Raw genomic sequence first — 20079 nt, 5'->3', positions numbered from 1 at the left:
CTAGGTCGGAGAGGGCTCGGTAGCTCGTTCTCTGGACCGGACGAAGTCGGAGAGGGCTCGGTAGCTCGTTCTCCGGACTAGGTCAGAGAGGGCTCGGTAGCTCGTTCTCTGGACCTGACGAAGTCGGAGAGGGCTCTCTCCGGACTAGGTCAGAGAGGGCTCGGTAGCTCGTTCTCTGGACCGGACGAAGTCGGAGAGGGCTCGGTAGTTTGTTCTCCGGATTAGGTCAGAGAGGGACCTAAGTGGACATTCCATGGTACATTGGATCGGTCGGCAGACCGATCCAGTGATACATAAGACAGTGGATCGGTCGGCAGACCGATCCAGTGAAACTAAGTTTCCATGGATCGGTCTGGTCACCGATCAGGAAACACTCAGTAGCACACTGAGTGTAATCTGATCGCTGAGTGCAATCTGATCGGTCTGAGACCAATCGGGAAACACTCGGTAGCACACTGAGTGCAATCTGATCGGTCTTGAGACCGATCGGAGATGATATTGCGAAGAAAGAAGGCGGGATCGGTCGTGGCCGATCCACTGCAGCGATCTGTCTCCACGACCGATCAGACAAGCTGCGGACCGATCAGGATATGTCCTGATCGGTCCATGGATCGGTCTGGTGACCGATCCACACACAATCAGATTTGTTCGCTGTTTCTGCGATTCCTCCACTACATTTGATCTGCCTGATTCATGTGATATAATCCTCTGTGCTGTTAGCTTTTGAGTTTGCAGGATCACAGGTATCATTCCAAGCCTAATTTCAAATTAAGTCCATAAGAGGAATACGACAAATGGCCTTTCTGCTGTGATTCGCGGCGCATGGTGCATTTGAAGCATCAACGGCTACTGGTGTGATCTGGCTACGATCCGCTTGACTCCTGGTGATTGGTTCGAGCTCAGAAGACATCAGTGAAGACTGTGATTTCATTGGTGTGAGTTCAGAGAACCAGGTAAGGAGGAAGAGGGATTGGCTGCAGCGATGATTCTGTGCAGGTTGACCACGATCCGTGACAGCAGAGAACAGGGGCTTAAGAAGCAGTAAAAAGCGAGAGGAAAGAACAACAAGAAAGCAAGAAAGTGAAAGAAAAAAAAACGTTCTGTTGATCGTTGAGGTGTGCTAAGTTCTTGAGCTCTCGGGTGAGAAACTGCTATCTGTGAGTTCTCTGTTTCCACTGATCCTCGCGTGGTTGTAAGCGTTAGTTCATTCTTCTTTGCCACCGAGCTCTGTAAGTCTTGTGCTTTAACATATATATTTCTTGAGACTTTGTGGAGAGGTTACTCCACCGAGAAGGAGGATCTTTAGCCGGAATTTATCCGGGGTGTGATCTACCGAAGATCAAGGGGTCGTCCACCTTACGGACACGCCGAGGAGTAGGGGCAAGTTATCCCAGAACTTCGTAAATCCGTGTGTTAGTGTGCTTGTTTCCTCTTTGTTTTAGTTTCCTAATTCCGCTGTGCTAACAAGTTTCTTTGTAGAAATTTGTGTTTAAGTTTTTAAGAGGCTATTCACCCCCCCTCTAGCCATCTAAGATCCCAACAGTGTTTTGTTTCGCCGTCGCCTCTACAGGACTATTCAAGCCGCATATCTCCCCCTCCCACACACCAGCTCCCCCACCTCTTCTTCATCTCCTCCTCCCTCGCACAGGCTCAACAACGTCTCCATCGTCACCTCCATCGCACTAACCCCCATCGGCTGCTATCTCGAGCCACCTTGCAGACCCAGCCACCTTGCAGACCCATAGCTATTTCCGGTGACCACCGAACAACCTTAAAACTGCTCCTCTCCTCCTTCTCCTCTCGCCGGAACCAGCCAAGGAGGCACCTCCTCCCATTACATGGATAGCCGAAACCCACACCCGCGCTACCGGCTTCCCCGAAACCTCCTCTCCTGCCACTATTCCCAAGCACCAGTTCAGCTACCATGGACGTAGGCCCTATGGTGGCTAAGCTGGTGGCATTCCCTTTTCGTTGTGCCCTGGCCTTCATGCCAATTTGTGTGTGTTATGTCCTAACCTTTGCATTGATCTGATTTGTGTGTCATGTCCCGGCTTGTGCGTCGATAGTGTATTATTTCAGCCTGCGTGCCGATCTCGCTTCCCGGCCTACGTGTCGATCTCTCTTTCTGACCTGCGTGCCAATCTCGTGTTCCGGTCTGCGTGCCGATCTCGCTTCCCGGCTTATGTGTCGATCTCATGTCCCGGCCTGCGTGTCGATCTCGCTTCCCGGCCTCCGTGTCGATCTCGATTCCCAATCCACGTATTGTCTTTCAGATCCAAGCCGCATTCAGCTCCATGCCGCCAGACCCAGCTCCACATCCGACTCCCGTTCGCCTGCTCTTTCAGATCACGACAACTCGAGCAGCGTCCCATTCGAGGGCGCCACCTGGGCCAGGGTATGTTTTTCGTATTCACCCCTTGTTTATTTTATTATTTTATTATTAGTCTGTTACTCATATATTCGTTGGATCCGCCTCGAGCCTCGGGGTAGCAGGGACCAGGGGGGACCCGGTCGCTAGCTATAGGTAGCGCTGACCAAAGGACTTTTGAACACTTAGTTAACACAGAAGCCATCTTAGCACACCCCTCCTCCGGGATGTCACGACTCGGTCAACATTCCATCCACCTCACCCGACGGTCCGTCTGACTCAGCTTCTAGACGGGATCAGCATGTATTACTAAAGTATCATTGTGTGGAAGGATGACACCTTTCAAGTCACTAGGACCAAACCCTAAAATATGACCAGTTTCAACTTTAGGGGCATGAACAATCATGCATTCTTTCGACTATATCTTTTATGATATCGATTGGAATCACCATCAATGATATCTCCAGAAATAATATTAATCATTCCCCGGACAGGTGGAGGATTCTGGATTACTACTTCTCATAGGGGTGGTGTTTGTAATTGATTTTTATTAGGAGGTGGTACAAGAGGTTGAAAATGTTAGGACTAGTTGAGTTAGAGAGGGGGGGGGGGGGGGATGAATAGCTCACTTCAATTTCTTGATTTTCTTGGTTTGCACAGTGAAAACTTGAAGCAATGCTAACTTCTTGAATTTACTTGGAATGTGTTGATTTAACCTGTTGCTCGAACACCCCTTTTAAACAGTGCTGGAGGTGCCTCAAACACCATCCAAGGCGCCTCTAACACGTCGAGTCAGCCGCATGGATCAGTGCTGAAAAGTTCGTCTCTTATTCTGCTTGAGGTGCCTCCATAGCCACTCCAAGGCGCCTCCAAGCCCTGGTCCAAGGCGCCTCAAGCTCCGTCTGAGGAGCCTCCAAGATTGCTGCGCAGCTTGATTCTGCCTTGCACCTGAGGCGCCTCCAAGCTCCATGGAGGCGCCTCAGACACTGTTTATCCGAGACTGACCTTGCTCATTTGTCCCTGCAAAGCATGTTAGTTCACAAAACACACACATACCCTGCAAGACAAAGTTAGCACACATAAAAAATAGTAAAAGCAGTATTTGACAGTCTCCAGATTGTCCGGTTCTGACTTTGGATTTCTGACCGGAAACCCTAGGTCGAACCGACGCCTACTGTTCCCTCTTCCAAGAAATGCTTCCTCACCTACTCCCCTCAGGAGAGATTACCTGATGTCAGAACGATCCTCCAGATTGACTGGACTTTTTTCGCCTAGGGTTACCACCCCCTAAGACCTAGGGTTACTGCCCCCTAGGATTTTTCTCCACCTAGGGTTACTACCCCTAGGACCTAAGGTTACCCCCCCTTAGGATTTTTCTCCACCTAGGGTTACCACCCCAAGGACCTAAGGTTGCCGCCCCTTAGGATTTTCCTCCACCTAGGGTTACCACCCCTAGGATTTTCCTTCACCTAGGGTTACCACCCCCTAGGACCTAAGGTTACCACCCCTTAGGATTTTCACCTGCCTAATCGCAGTTAGAACTTTCCTGAAATACTTATTCAAGTACATTAGACAACAAATAATCTTAACTTTGAACCCTTTGCCATTATCAAAACTCGGGTTTGATCGTCGGATGCTTCCTACACCAACAATCTCTCCCTTTTTGATTATGACAACCAAAATTTAAAGTTAAGTAAAAAATGCAATTAAGATAAGCATAAATACGCACAAGCATAAATAAAGCATAAGCACATACAAAGCTCTCCCTTTGCTATGAATTTTCCTACTCTCCCCCTTTGTCATATATCAAAATAAACAAGGGAGTAAAAAGGAACAGTGATTCATGCCCTTAGCTTGTTTTTAACTTTTCAAACATGTTTAGAAAAGATAAAGGCTTTTAACACTTAGCGTTTAGGAGTTAATATTATTGTAAAACTTTTAGCTAAGTGTAACTTTTAACTTTTAGAAATTAATATTCTTGATTAAGTTTGAAAAATGACTTTAGCCAAAGAAAATTATTTTGACTTTGAAAATAACTCAGCTAAATTTGAAAAAATATTGAAAGGCTTAAAGAGCTAAAATTTTACTTTGAAAATACTTTTATCAAAGACTTAGCTAAACTTTTGAAGATAATAGTTTTGTCAAGTATTTAACCTTAAAAAGACTTAGTTTTTCAAAAAATTGTTTTGAAAAACATTTAGCTAAAGTTTTGAAAGTGCTTTGGAAAATTCTTAGCATTTTCAACAAAACTTAGCTTTTGAAAACAATTGCTTTGAGAGACACTTAGCTAAATTCTTTTTTTTTTTTTAAAAAATGCCTTAAAAAGTTCTTAGCTACATGCTTTTGAAAAATATTTATCTAAATTTGAAAAAATACTACTTAGCTAAATTTGAAATACTTAGTTATATTTTCAGCTTAAAAATGATTGTGTTGAGAAAACATTTTGCCAAATAGCTAAGTTTAGAAAAGAATTTACTTAAGTTAAGTCAAAGAAAACTTGATTAAGTATATACTTAGCTTAAAAGGTTTTACATAAAGGCTTAGCTTAAGTACTTAGCTTTGAAAACATTTAGCTTCTAGTGGAGTTATAGTTTAAAAGCCATGTCATAAATAATTTAAATTTTAAAGCTAAGTTAAAAATAACTTGTATTTTTAAAGACAAGTCAAAAATAGTTTTAAATTTTGAAGTCAAGTCAAAGATAATTTTTATTTAAAAACCAAGTCAAAAATATATATTTTTTTTTGAAAGAAAAACTAACTTAAAAAAAAAACTAACTTTAAAACCAGCTCAAAATCACTCCCCCTTAATTAATGTCTTAAAAAATTCTTAGGATCCTAGAGTCCAAGCATGTAAATTTAAAAAAAAAACATAATAATAGTTATTTTATATTTTCCTAATTTTCCATCTCACTCATTCTAGATTATTAAATATGGTCGTCTTATGAGTGAGTGTGAGATGGAGTTAACTTTATTTTTGATTTAATTAATATCTCAACGTATTGAAATTGCAATTTTGAATTTCAAACGAGTAAACATTTAAAATTATAAAAATTGAGTTATAATTTGAAAATTAATTATCATTAAGACTCTGAATATAATTTCGTAGATAATGATTTTGAATTTTGAAATTAAAATAATTAATACTTTGATTGAAATTAAATAGCCTTTTGAAATTAATTGTCATTTGAACCTTAATAATTAACTTTTCGAAATTAATTATGATTAATTAATAGGATCTTTGAAATGATGTAGAATTAAATAAGATTTATGATATTCAAGTAATTTTTAAAATGATTTTCAAAAAGATTTTTAAAATCATTTTAAAAAGATTTTAAACTAATTTTTATTATGATTTTGAAAAATATTTTTAAAATGAATTTGAAAAATATTTTTAAAATGATTTTTTAAAAGATTTTTAAAGTGATTTTTTAAAATATTTTTAAAATGATTTTTAAAATATTTTTAAAATGATTTTGAAAATGATTTTGAAAATGATTTTTAAAATGATTTTTTAAAAAATATTTTTAAACTAATTTTTAAAATGATTTTAAATAAGTTTTAAAAGAATTTTTAAATAAGTTTTAAAAGATTTTTAAATAAGTTTTAAAAGAGTTTTTAAAATAAGTTTTAAAAGAGTTTTTAAAATAATTTTTAAAAGAATTTTTAAAATAAGTTTCAAAAAAAATTTAAATGAGTTTAAAATAATTTTTAAATAATTTTTAAAATAAATTTTAAAATAATTTTTAAATAATTTTTAAAATAAATTTTAAAATAATTTTTAAAATAAGTTTTAAAAGAATTTTTGAATAAGTTTTAAAAGAATTTTTTAAATGAGTTTTAAAAGAATTTTTAAAATAAGTTTTAAAAGAATTTTTAAATGAGTTTTAAATGAGTTTTAAATAAGTTTTAAAGGATTTTCAAATAAGTTTTAAAAGAATTTTTAAAATAAGTTTAAAATATTTTTTAAATGAGATTTTAAAAGAATTTTTAAAATAAGTTTTAAAAAAAAAATTTAAAATAAGTTTTAAAAGAATTTTTAAATAAGTTTTAAAAGAATTTTTAAATGAGTTTTAAAAGAATTTTTTAAATGTGTTTTAAAGGAATTTTTAAAATAAGTTTTAAAAGAATTTTTAAATGAGTTTTAAAAGAATTTTTGAATAAGTTTTAAAAGATTTTTTTAAATAAGTTGTAAAAGAATTTTTAAAAGAATTTTTTAAATGAGTTTTAAAAGAATTTTTAAAATAAGTTTTAAAAGAATTTTTAAAATAGTTTTAAAAGAATTTTTAAATGAGTTTAAAAGAATTTTTAAATAAGTTTTAAAAGAGTTTTTAAAATGAGTTTTAAAAGAATTTTTAAATTAGTTTTAAAAGAATTTTTTAAATGAGTTTTTAAAGAATTTTTAAAATAAGTTTTAAAAGAATTTTTAAATAAGTTTTAAAGGAATTTTTAAAATAAGTTTTAAAAGATTTTTAAATAAGTTTTAAAAGATTTTTAAAATGAGTTTTAAAAGAATTTTTAAAATGTCTGTTTAAAAGATTTTTTAAAATAAGTTTTAATAGAATTTTTAAAATTTTAAATTAATTAATTTAATTTAATTTGATTTGATTAATTTAATTCTTAGACATCTCACCCGATCTAAATTTTTCAATCAGGAAATCCTATAATTTTGTGAGATGAATTAGGTTCAATTATAGATTTTGGTTTAACTTGGTGTTAGATTCAGGTTTAGCTTTGGACTCAACAAATAGGAATTGTTTGGATAAACTTCTGTGCTATGATGAGTCACTTGGACATCATTAGAGTAATCATGCATTCAAGGTCTTCCAAATAGTCCTATCCACTGAACTTAGTACAAAACCTTGGTCTAACTAGTTAGGATCCGTAAGGGGTAGCTTCGGTCAGTTCCACTTAGCCAAATGCACCAGGTCGAAGCCATATCTTCCTAGACATGCATAGACTAAACTTCCCTAATGTACTATCATCCAAAACTTCACCAGTACCATTGGTCAAGTTAAATTGTTGTCCTTTTATTTTAATCCTGATTACCCTGTCGGGTAGGTTATCTTTGGTTTACCCTGCAGGGTAGGCTAGTTTTGGAGGCGTCAGCTATTCTGGAGCCTCCCCTACACTTGTTTAAGATTTTTTGTTTATTTAATTTATAAATTAGATTTAAGTTTTTAATTTTGAGTTATATTCCTTTAATGGTTAATTAACATTATTATTATTATTATTATTTTTGATTAATTTAATTTAATTATGTTCTTTTAATGATTTATCTTTTCATCAATACAGTTTTTCTTTTGGCTCCCCCTAGATCATAGCCTCGATATGGTCTATCAAGGTAATGTATTTGATCCTTGGGAACCCAATATTGACCAACTCCAACCTGATTGACCAGGTTGGACATAGGTACCCATGCTTGGACTATTTTACTATATGGTCTGTTAATAAGCAATAAATATGAACAAAATTTCTTTTTAGCTTTGAATCCTAGTCCGAATCGATTGTAAACGACTTTCTGTTTTCCAAGAATCAAGTCAAGATTCTTTGAACCCAGTGTAAACCATTCCAATGCAATTTTCAAATCCTTAACTTGACTTTTCAAGCTGGATTTCTCTTGCTCAAGCTTTTGGACCTGAGTCGAGGTTCCAGTCTGAACAGATTTAGTCAAGGATTCGTTTTTAGTCGCTTCTTTAAGGGATGTTACCTCCTTTAGAAGCGACTTGATCCGAACTTTGGACTTAGCTACTTTAAGCATTAAATAATTAATTAAACTGTAAAGACAATTTGTACTTACAGAGGGGTTTGGCCTTTCGGAAATGGATACGGATCTGTGGCTTCTCTCGGACTCAGAATCTGATTCGTCCTCGCTTTCGAATTCATTGGTGTAGTCCCGGGCCATCAACGTGAGAAAACTTGTCTGCTTGAGTTCTTCATCATTGTCTTCCTCGGAAGAGGACTCATCCCATGTCGCCTTCAGGGCCTTCTTTCTCCTTGGTTTCTTCAGATCCTTCTGGTTCAGGCAGTTCGCCTTGATGTGCCCCTTCTGATTGCACCCGTAGTACGTCACCTCGAATTTGACCTTTGAGCTTGGTTGGGCTTCTTTGGACTAGATGACCTCTCTGACATCTTTTTTGTTGAAGCCTTTCTTTTTGTAGAGTTTCTTCACCAGGTTGACTATTTCGGTTGTGATCTTGTCGTCGTCAACGTTCGAATATGGTTCTTCTTCTGATTGCGGTTCGGTTCTGCGTTTTGTTTTCGATTCACGCGCTCTTCCTGTACCTGCAACCAAAACCAACCCTTTCTCGGTCGGGTGTGCATTAACCTGCTCATGCAACTCAAATTCGGAGAATAGCTCGTCTAACTTAATATAAGAAAGGTCCTTAGAAACCTTGTAAGCATCTACCATGGATGCCCACAAGGTGTTCCTCGGAAAAGCGTTTAAGGAATACCTGATGATGTCTCGGTTATCTACCTTCTGCCCGATCGCATGAAGGCTACGTTTGGTTGGGTGTAATGTAATGTAACTTGTAATGTAATGTAATGTAATCTTGATTACATTACTACGTTTGGTAATGTAATGTATGTAATATTTGATTACAAGGGTGATTACATTCTTTTGTTTGGTGTCTATTATTTTTTATAAGCAATGTAATTCGTAATATTATTAAATGACAAAAATATCCTGCGACCTCTACCGACGACCTCCGCACCTCTACCGGAGCTTGCAGCAACCACTGGCCGCCGCCGTTAGCCTCCTCCATCGGTCGCCGCCATCGGCAACCGCTGACCGTCGTCGGTCGTTGGTCGCCGGCAACCGGCGACAACGATAACCGTCAGCGGCAGCGGCCAGAGGTGGCGACGGTGGGCGCGGTGGTCGCGGGTGACGGGGGCGGGCGGCGGTGGTCACCGGCGATGACCGGCGGTGGTCGTCGGCGACGGCCGGCGGTGGTCGCCGGCGACGACCGACGGTGGTCGCGGGCGGCGGCGAGCGGTGGTCGCGGGTGGCGGCGAGCGACGGCCGTGGGTGGCGGCGAGCGGCGGCCGTGGTGGACTAAGGGTATATTCGACATTTAAATTTTGGTTAAATGATGACCTCGTAATGTAATCGGATTACATAGTATTTGTTTTGTAATCCAGATTACAAAACTTCACTACCTTTTGTAATCCAGATTACATTACATTACAAGTTTAAAATTAAACCATACAAAATAATCAATCTTGTAATGTAATTCTGATTACATTACAAGGCAGATTACACCCTACCAAACGTAACCGAAGTCCGTTGAGTAGGTCTTGTATCCGGGCGTGGAGTTGGCTAGCCGTCTCACCTTCCTGCATTTTTAAGTTATACAATTTATTGAATAACAAATCACGCTTGCTTGCTTTGGTATCGGAGGTCCCTTCGTGAAGTTTGATCAGCTTCTCCCATAGCTCCTTAGTGCTTGAGAATGGGCCGACGCGGTTTAGCTCCTCCTTCGTCAATCCGCACTGGAGGGTGCATGTTGCTCTGGCATTTGCTTCCACCTTCTTGATTGTTACTGGATCCCAGTTTTCGCAGGATGTTGGTTTGCCGTCTCCGTCAGTTGGTAGTTCAAATCCGGTCTTGACGATCATCCACATTTCGAACTGGATCTTCAGGAAGTTCTCCATTCTACCTTTCCAGTATCCGAAGTCCTCTCCGGTGAAGAGCGGGGGACGGACAGTGCTATAGCTTTCTTGTTTGGCCATTTAGATCTGACACAGAGAAAAATAAAAAGGAATATCCCAGGACTTGATCCTGGATTAGTAGTACAGTATGAAAATAAGGGTAAATTACGTTCTCGAGTGGTGTTGCACCGAATTCGAGAAAAGAATTCGATAACGAAAAGAACTTGATCAGAAAATAGTAATTATGCTAATTCCAATCGACTCCAAAATATAGAAAACACCACGAAAGAAATGCGTGATTGGTGGTTGCACTAGATTAACGCTACCCCGCTCTGATACTAATTGTTGGATCGAGATGCGCTAGAGGGAGGGGGTGAATAGCACTCGTGGCTTTCACTATCGATTTCGTAATCAGAAAACGTTCGAGTAGATGCAGCAGAAATAATAAAAAAACAACACACAAACACAAGTTATTTACTTAGTTCAGAGCCTGTGGCGACTCCTACTCCAAGGCCCACGCTCGTCGAGCATTTACGTTGGGCAACACTTATAATATCATAAAAATGTTACAACTGTGAGTACAATTAAAAATAACTTAGATTTACCAATGACAATAGAAAAACTGAAGATTCGGAGCTCCGGGTCATCGGTGTCAAGTCGCAGCTTTGTCGGAACGTTTCTAGAGCAGCTTGTTGCACAAGAGTAGCTTGGAATATGTTGATTTAACCTGTTACTCGAACACCTCTTTTAAACAGTGCTGGAGGCGCCTCAAACACCATCCAAGGCGCCTCCAACACGCCGAGTCAGCCGCGTGGATTAGTGATGAAAAGTTCGTCTTTTATCCTGCTTGAGGTGCCTCCATGGCCACTCCAAGGCGCCTCCAAGCCTTGGTCCAAGACGCCTCAAGCTCCGTCTGAGGTGCCTCCAAGCTTGTTGCGCAGCCTGATTCTACCTTGCACCCGAGGCGCCTCCAAGCTCCATGGAGGCGCCTCGGACATTGTTCATCCGAGACTGGCCTTGCTCATTTGTCCCTGCAATGCATGTTAGTGTTAGAGTGTATACTGAAAGCCTAAGCTTTTGTAGACATTTATTTTGAATAAAGAATCACATTTGGTCAAATTATCTACATTTATTTGTAGTTGTTCAATTAATTTATATTGTAGATAACATAGTATGTGGTGTCACATACAGAAGATAATGTTATCAGTACCTTATAAATTATAAACAGTAGCTCACGACCAAGATGGAAAGGAACAAACCATTGGAAGGTCGTAGTGTAATTAGGTATTACTTTATCTTAACTATACAATTACACTAGTATACTTAGAGTGTATTGAGTAGGACCATCAGAGGTCGTTTCTTTTATACTGACTTTATAAAGGAATAAAGACCTCAGTTATTATGGAAGTGTGTGCTCTTAATCCTAATATAATAACAAGCACATATATTTGATATTTATTTCTTTAATTTATCAATGGGTGAGATTTAGTTTGATAAATTAATAAGCCCGATAAGTTGGGAAATGATATCACTTATAGTGTGTGTTGTTGATTATAGAAGGAAATTGTGTCCTAGTGATCTAGGTTGATAATGTCTCCAAGAGGAGCTCATAAGGATTGTCATGTTAAACCCTGCAGGTGGACTTAGTCCGACATGATGATAAGATTGAGTGGTACTACTCTTGGACCAAGATATTAATTAAATGAGTTGTCAGTAACTCACTTAATTAGTGGGCATTCGACATCTTAAACATAGGGAGACTAACACACTCATAATAAGAAGGAGCCCAAAAATGTAATTTGGGATTGGTGCGGTAGTTCAATAATAGTTCTCTAGTGGAATGAATTATTATTGATAAAATTAAGTTGTGTGTTCGGGGCAAACACGGGATGCTTAATTTTATCGGGAGACCAAAACCAATTCCTCCTCTCGGTCCCTATCGTAGCCTCTTAATTATAGAGTACTATACCCACCTATACCCACCTTCATATCCATGTTATAGGGGCCGACCAAGCTAGCTTGGGGACCAAGCTAGGGCCGACCAAGCCTTGGTCCATGGGTGGCCGAACCTAGCTTGAACCCAAGTCTAGGTGACCAGCCATTAAAAATACAAAAGGAATTTTAATTTTAATTTTTTTTATGTGGAATACATAATTTAAAAGAAAGTTTAAAAATTAAAATATTTCCTTTTATAAGATTCTACAAAAGATTAAGAGAAGAGTTAAATCTCTTTCCTTATTTGTAGATTAAAATGATGATTTTAATTTTAGTAAAAACTTTACTTATTTATCATCCACATGTTGAAAAGTTAAATTTTAAAATTATAGAAATTTCCTTTTATAGCATCAATCATGAAGGGATTATTAAAGAGAAATTTTATTTTAAAATTTCTCCGAAAGCAAATTAGGAAGCTTTAATTTTTCTAGCGAAAAATTTCCTTATTTGCTTATTTGATGTGGCCGGCCATATACACTAAGAAAAAGGATTTTAATTTTAATTAATTAAAATTTTCCTTTTCAATGGCAATAGAGTTAAGGAAGTTTTTATTAAATTTTCCTTATTTGCCAAGGCTAAAGGATTATAAAAGAGGGGGTCTGGGTGCCTTTGTGGGAACAACCTCTATTCTATTTTCTCCCTCTTTTCTTCCTTGGTGTGGCCGACCCCTTCAAGTTCTCTTCTCTCCTTGGTGTGACCGAACCTCTCATCCTTCTTGGAGATCAAGTGGTGGCCGTATTTTAACTTGGAGAAGAAGGAGAGAAAGCTTGCATCCCTTGGAGCTTGGTTGGTGGAAAAAGATCATCCTTTGGAAGCTTTGTGCTTGGCCGAAACTTGAAGGAAGGAGAAGAAGGTGCTAGGTGGTCATCGTCTCGGAAGATCGTTGCCCACACAACATCCGAGATTAGAAGAGGAATACGGTAGAAGATCAAAAGGTCATTATTTACTAAGAAAGTATAACTAATATTGTTTTCCGCATCATGTTAGTTTTATCTTCATGTAAAAATACCAAATACAAGAGGCATGCGATTCTAGTTTTTTCGAATTAGTTTTCGAAATTATGTTCTTTTGTTTTTTTTCTTTTCCTTGTGATTTGATTGTTCTTAGAGGTTAACCTAGGGTTACTATGGGAAGGTTAAATATTTAATTTCCTTAAAAGGCTTTGTCTAGTCGATGGTGGTTGCTCTCATATCCAAGAAGGTCATGTGCCTCACCATGCAGTACTGGAAGCCAATTTTGGAAATAGATATTTAATTTTCTTCATGACCTAGGTGATTTGGATCGAACGTGTTAAGTTCCGCAGGAGATCCAAGTCTAAACCTAAAAGAAAAAATAAATTAAACTTAGGATCAAACGTGTTAAGTTCCGCAGGCGATCCAAGTTTAATTTAAAAGAACATATGGTAGCTAGGAAAAGGTTCAGACCTTTGTACAAAATTTTTGTATAGTGGAACCGTTAGGTTTTTCGAGTAGCAACCAACAAGTGGTATCAGAGCTAGGGTTTTGCCTCTGTGTATTTGATATTAGTTTAATTATGCACATGTCATACATAATTTAGGCAGGATAATAATAGGATGTGCTAACTTTGTGGATGCAGGATTCAACTATTATGATTTATAGTTATTATGTGTGTGATTGGACCCTTGGACATGTCAAGGGCATTTTATTGTGTGTACATGATTGTATTATAAAATACAGCAGGAACTGTATTTAGTTATATTAGGATTTTATTTTTTGATCTAGATACATGTACATTCCTTCGAGGAATATATGATCGAAAAATGTAAAATTCTATTTATGTCGCGAATCGAATCTTGCAAAGCGTGGAACCTTTTGAGGACCAGAGACACATCGGAACAAGGAGCAAGATGGATGCGACAACTAGATCCGGTGGTGGTGGCTAAAAATGGCAACAGCTAGGGATGGCGACACACGGAGGGCAACAATAGATAAATGTCATAATAGTTGAAAATTAGTTTTTCTATTTATTGCTTTTATGTTGTGTTGTGTGTGCTTGTTAGTATGCATGTTAAGTAGGCTAGCATAGTCAAAATTCCTCATTTTAAATAACTAAGTGGGAGAGGGATTTTAAATAAATTCCACGGTCTCCATTACTGGTTTGTAAGTGATGCAAATAAACTTACGCGTTGGCTCTGAGTGCCTTCCTCCATATCGGATGAGTTTGTTTGTGGATCACTAGATCAAATTTCCATTTTGGATGACTATAGGAAATTAATTAAGAGCGTGTGATCTTTCCCATCGGAAGGGGCACAATCCTATTAATGGACTTAGTGTCAAGTAATGGTATACACTTAGGCACGTCTAATAGTATCCTCCCCATCGGAGTCACTGCTATTATTCGTGTGACCAAAGGAAACCAACTATTAATTTTACTTGTCAAAAAGTTAGGTTGACAAGATAATAAAATTAATGAGTTAAACCCTCCTTTTACAAATATTGAATTTGTATACGTCCACACTATCGTGGCATACAAAATTCACGGTGTTTTGAGGTGTTGATTAATTTAAAATAGTATTGTTTGAGGAATCAATATTATTCTAAATTTAAAGTTCTGACCAAAAGTTATTTGTGATTCTTAGGATGACTTTCAACCCACTGGCCATCATACTAAAAGAGAACAGACTTACTGGTCATAACTACATAGATTGGAAAAGGAACCTGGACATTGTTCTTACTGCTGAAAGCTATAAGTTTGTACTGACTGAGCCTTGCCCTGATGCACCCACTGGTGAATCTACCCAAGAGGAGATTGAATATCATAAGAAATGGGTAAAAGCAGATGAGATGGCGCGATGTTACATTTTGGCTTCAATGTCAAATGTATTGCAACATCAGCATCAAGATTTACCAACATCTTATGATATTATGAACAATCTCAAGGAACTCTTTGGTCACCAGGATCGAGCCTCTAGGCAAGAAACCATGAGAAAGATAATGACGGCCACATGCAAGAGGTTACTCCCGTGAGGGATCATATCCTAAAGATGATGGCTTATCTAAATGAAATACAAATCCTTGGAGGAGAAATTGATGGGGAGACCCAGATCGATATGATCCTCCAAACGCTACCTAGAAGTTTTGAGCAATTTCGCCTGAATTACAATATGAATAAAAGGGTATATTCATTGGCGGAACTACTGACAGAACTTCTTGCAGCAGAAGGTTTGTTTCGTCACAATTCTCAGATTCACTATGCTGAAAATGGTTCTACTTTTAAACCGAAAGGAAAGAAGAAGAAGAAACAAATTAGCTCAGCAAAGAAAGTGAATAAATTTCAGAGTACAGGACCTAAAGCTGGAGTGAAGAAGCCGAAGGGCAAGTGCTTCATCTGCAAGCAGTCAAGGCATTGGAAGGCGAACTGTCCTCGTAGGAATCAAAACAACAAAGATATATCTCATGCTCTGGTTGTTGAAACATGTTTAGCGGTGTTATCTACCAGCACCTGGTGTGTAGATACGGGAGCCACTGATCATGTCTGTAATTCTTTGCAGGGGTTCCAGGAAACCCGACGACTATATGAAGGAGAGATAACCGTCTACATGGGCAATGCTACTAAGGTGGCGGCTGTTGCAGTGGGAGACGTCTATCTTTTGATAGAAATAGAAAATTGGTTTTAAGAAATTGTCTTTATGTACCCAGTTTTAGAAAGAATTTAATTTCAGTTTCTAAACTGCTTTTGGATGGATATTCTGTTTCCTTTAATAACAATGTAGTTATAAAGAGAAATAAAGTGATTATCTATTCTGGTGCATTAGTTGGTAATTTATATACTTTAAATCCAATTTCTCCCACAAAGTAAAATATGGAAATTTATAACACATCTTCTAATACTAATAAGAGAAAACAACCTTCGGAAATGAACCAAGCATATCTTTGGCATCTAAGGCTTCGTCATATTAACTTAAGTAGGATTCAAAGGCTTATAGCCGATGGACTCTTGGGTTCATTAGAGTTGGAAAATTTTCCAACTTGTGAATCTTGCTTAGAAGGTAAAATGACCAAGAGGCCTTTTAAGGCCAAGGGGTATAAAGCCAAAGAAGTGTTAGAATTTGTTCATTCTGATTTGTGTGGTCCTATGTCTATCCAGGCGAGAGGTGGTTTTTAATATTTTATCTCTTTTATAAACGATTATTCAAGATACGGATACATTTACCTAATGCGCCACAAGTCCGAGTGTTTTGATAAATTCAAAGAGTACAAGGCTGATGTGGAGAAACGACTAGGTAAAAGTATCAAGACACTACGGTCTGATCGTGGTGGCGAATACCTCTTAGGAGAGTTTAGGAATTACTTATCAGAGGCCGGGATTCAATCCCAATTGTCCGCACCTGGTACACCCCAACAGAATGGTGTAGCAGAACGAAGGAATAGGACTCTTATGGAGATGGTTAGATCGATGATGAGTTATTCAGAATTACCAAATTCGTTTTGGGGATACGCTCTGGAAACGACAGCGCACATTTTGAACTTAGTACCTTCTAAATCAGTATCTTCTACTCCCATAGAATTGTGGAATGAGCGAAAGCCCAGTCTAAGACATATTCGAATTTGGGGTAGTCCAACACATGTGCTGAAACCAGATGCTGATAAGTTAGAATCTCGTACAGAAGTTCGCGTGTTTGTGGGTTATCCCAGAGGAACGAAAGGTGGTTTATTTTATAGTCCTAAAGACCATAAGGTCATTGTTAGCACCAATGCCCAGTTTTTAGAAGAAGACTATATAATGGATCACAAGCCCAGTAGCAAAGTTGTTCTAGAAGAACTTAGAGAGGACACGTCTACTTTAGTACCAACAGTACAAGATGAAGTACCACAAGAGACTGCAACACGTGTCACACATGATACACAACCACAGACGGTGTCTCGTCGTAGTGGGAGAGTTGTGAGAGAACCTGAGAGATTCATGTTTTTGGGAGAGTCTTCGGACTTGATCCTGGGTAAACATGAACCTGATCCCTGAACATATGACGAAACACTCCAAGATATAGATGCACCATCTTGGCAAAAGGCAATGAATTTTGAAATGGAGTCTATGTACTCTAATAAGGTCTGGGAGCTTGTATAACCACTTGATGGTGTAAAAGCCGTTGGATGCAAGTGGATCTACAAAAGGAAAAGAGGGACAGACGGGAAGGTAGAAACCTTCAAAGCTAGGCTTGTTACGAAAGGGTACATTCAGAAAGAGGGAATCGATTATGAGGAGACCTTTTCACCGGTAGCCATGCTTAAGTATATCCGGATACTCTTATCCATTTCTGCTCATATTGATTATGAGATTTGGAAAATGGATGTCAAGAGAGCTTTCCTTAATGGAAGTCTTGAAGAAAACATCCATATGAAGCAACCAGAAGGGTTCATTGAAAAATGCAAAGAGCATCTAGTGTGCAAGCTCAATCGGTCTATTTATGGACTGAAGCAAGCTTCAAGGTCTTGGAACATCCGGTTTAATGAAGTAATCCAGTCATATGGATTTATTCAGTGTCCGGATGAGTCTTGTGTATACAAGAAGTGTAACGGAAACGTGGTGGTATTTCTTGTACTATACGTAGATGATATTTTGTTAATTGGCAACAATGTCAAGGTATTATCGGACGTAAGGGTATGGTTGTCCAAACAATTTGATATGAAGGACTTAGGAGATTGTGCACACATTCTTGGGATCAAAGTTATAAGGGATCGCAAGAAAAGAATGTTGTGTCTATCCCAAGCTTCATATATAGATACAATCCTTGTTCGTTTTAGCATGCAGAATTCCAAGAAAGGTTTCTTACCTTTTAGGCATGGAATAGCTCTATCTAAAGAGATGTCTCCGAAGACATCAAAGAAGATAGAGGATATGAAAGGAATTTCTTATGCTTCGGCTGTAGGAAACCTTATGTATGTAATGCTGTGTACGAGACCTGATATCTGTTTTGTCATGGGCATAGTTAGCAGATATCAGAGTAATCCTGGACAACGACATTGGACTGCGGTAAAGCATATATTAAAGTACCTGAGAAGGACTAGAGATTATATGCTAGTTTACCAAGCAGACGATTTGCTCCCTGTGGGTTACACGGATTCAGATTTCCAATCGGATAGGGACAATAGTAAGTCTACATCAGACTATGTGTTTACTTTAGGAGGTGGAGCCATTGCATGGAGGAGTGTTAAGTAGAAATACGTTTCGGACTCAACCATGGAAGCTGAGTATGTGGCAGCCTCTGAGGCAGCTAAAGAAGCAGTATGGCTCAGGAACTTTCTGATGGACTTAGATGTGATTCCTGGTTTGCCCAAAATCATCACAATTTATTATGATAATAGCGGTGCAGTTGCAAACTCGAAGGAACCACGAGCCCATAAGGCAAATAAATATATAGAGCGCAGGTACCACCTGATATGAGATATCGTGAAGCGAGGAGAAGTTGTCATCGCCAAGATTGCATCAGCAGATAACCTGACAGATCCTTTCACTAAGGCCCTTCCAGCAAAAGCTTTCAATCGGCATGTGGAGGGGATGAGAATTAGATGTATGACAGCAGATATGACAGCTTAGTCTTGGTTATCTACCTTCTGCCCGATCGCATGAAGGCTACGTTTGGTTGGGTGTAATGTAATGTAACTTGTAATGTAATGTAATGTAATCTTGATTACATTACTACATTTGGTAATGTAATGTATGTAATATTTGATTACAAGGGTGATTACATTCTTTTGTTTGGTGTCTATTATTTTTTATAAGCAATGTAATTCGTAATATTATTAAATGACAAAAATATCCTGCGACCTCTACCGACGACCTCCGCACCTCTACCGGAGCTTGCAGCAACCAGTGGCCGCCGCCGTTAGCCTCCTCCATCGGTCGCTGCCATCGGCAACCGCTGACTGTCATCGGTCGTTGGTCGCCGGCAACCGGCGACAACGATAACCGTCAGCGGCAGCGGCCAGAGGTGGCTGGTGGTCGCCGGCGGCGGCCGGCGGTGGTCGCCGGCGGCGGCCGGCGGTGGTCGCCGGCGGCGGCCGGCGGTGGTCGCCGGCGGCGGCGGCCGGCGGTGGACGCCGGCGACGGCCGACAGTGGTCCCCGGCGGCGGGCGGTGGTCGTGGGTGGCAGCGAGAGGTGGTCGCGGGTGGCGGCGAGCGGTGGTCGCGGGTGGTGGCGAGCGACGGCCGCGGGTGGCGGCGAGCGGCGGCCGTGGTGGACTAAGGGTATATTCGACATTTAAATTTTGGTTAAATGATGACCTCGTAATGTAATCGGATTACATAGTATTTGTTTTGTAATCCAGATTATAAAACTTCAGTACCTTTTGTAATCCAGATTACATTACATTACAAGTTTAAAATTAAACCATACAAAATAATCAACCTTGTAATGTAATTCTGATTACATTATAAGGCAGATTACACCCTACCAAACGTAACCGAAGTCCGTTGAGTAGGTCTTGTATCTGGGCGTGGAGTTGGCTAGCCGTCTCACCTTCCTGCATTTTTAAGTTATACAATTTATTGAATAACAAATCACGCTTGCTTGCTTTGGTATCGGAGGTCCCTTCGTGAAGTTCGATTAGCTTCTCCCATAGCTCCTTAGTGCTTGAGAATGGGCCGACGCACTTTAGCTCCTCCTTCGTCAATCCGCACTAGAGGGTGCATGTTGCTTTGGCATTTGCTTCCACCTTCTTGATTGTTACTGGATCCCAGTTTTCGCAGGATGTTGGTTTGCCGTCTCCGTTAGTTGGTAGTTCAAATCCGGTCTTGATGATCATCCACATCTCGAACTGGATCTTCAGGAAGTTCTCCATTCTACCTTTCTAGTATCCGAAGTCCTCTCCGGTGAAGAGCGAGGGACGGACAGTGCTATAACTTTCTTGTTTGGCCATTTAGATCTGACACAGAGAAAAATAAAAAGGAATATCCCAGGACTTGATTCTGGATTAGTAGTACAGTATGAAAATAAGGGTAAATTACGTTCTCGAGTGGTGTTGCACCGAATTCGAGAAAAGAATTCGATAACGAAAAGAACTTGATCAGAAAATAGTAATTATGCTAATTCCAATCGACTCCAAAAA

The 20079-nt window shown here is 39.1% G+C and overlaps 1 protein-coding gene across 1 annotated transcript; it reads right to left on the bottom strand.

The window, feature by feature from the left end:
* Positions 1-9083: 9083 nt before the first annotated feature.
* Positions 9084-19232, bottom strand: LOC122029000 (neural Wiskott-Aldrich syndrome protein-like). Its single transcript, XM_042587965.1, has 2 exons — positions 18942-19232; positions 9084-9422 (listed from the first exon to the last, which is right to left on the bottom strand). Exons 1-2 carry the CDS (start codon positions 19230-19232, stop codon positions 9084-9086), a joined length of 630 nt encoding a protein of 209 aa, XP_042443899.1.
* Between the last annotated feature and the right edge of the window lie 847 nt (positions 19233-20079).

This window comes from Zingiber officinale, chromosome 10B (genome assembly GCF_018446385.1).
Source record: "Zingiber officinale cultivar Zhangliang chromosome 10B, Zo_v1.1, whole genome shotgun sequence".
NCBI lineage: Eukaryota > Viridiplantae > Streptophyta > Magnoliopsida > Zingiberales > Zingiberaceae > Zingiber > Zingiber officinale.
The sequence above is the reverse complement of the archived record's forward strand: the minus strand, read 5'-3'. Positions and strand labels throughout refer to the sequence as shown.

Excerpts from the sequence above, each read along its gene's own strand:
- LOC122029000 (XM_042587965.1), bottom strand. The coding sequence starts at position 19,232 with ATGTCGAATATACCCTTAGTCCACCACGGCCGCCGCTCGCCGCCACCC. Across the intron at positions 9,423-18,941 it reads TCTGGCCGCTGCCGCTGACG|TCCACCACGGCCGCCGCTCG; the intron begins GTTATCGTTGTC and ends ATATACCCTTAG.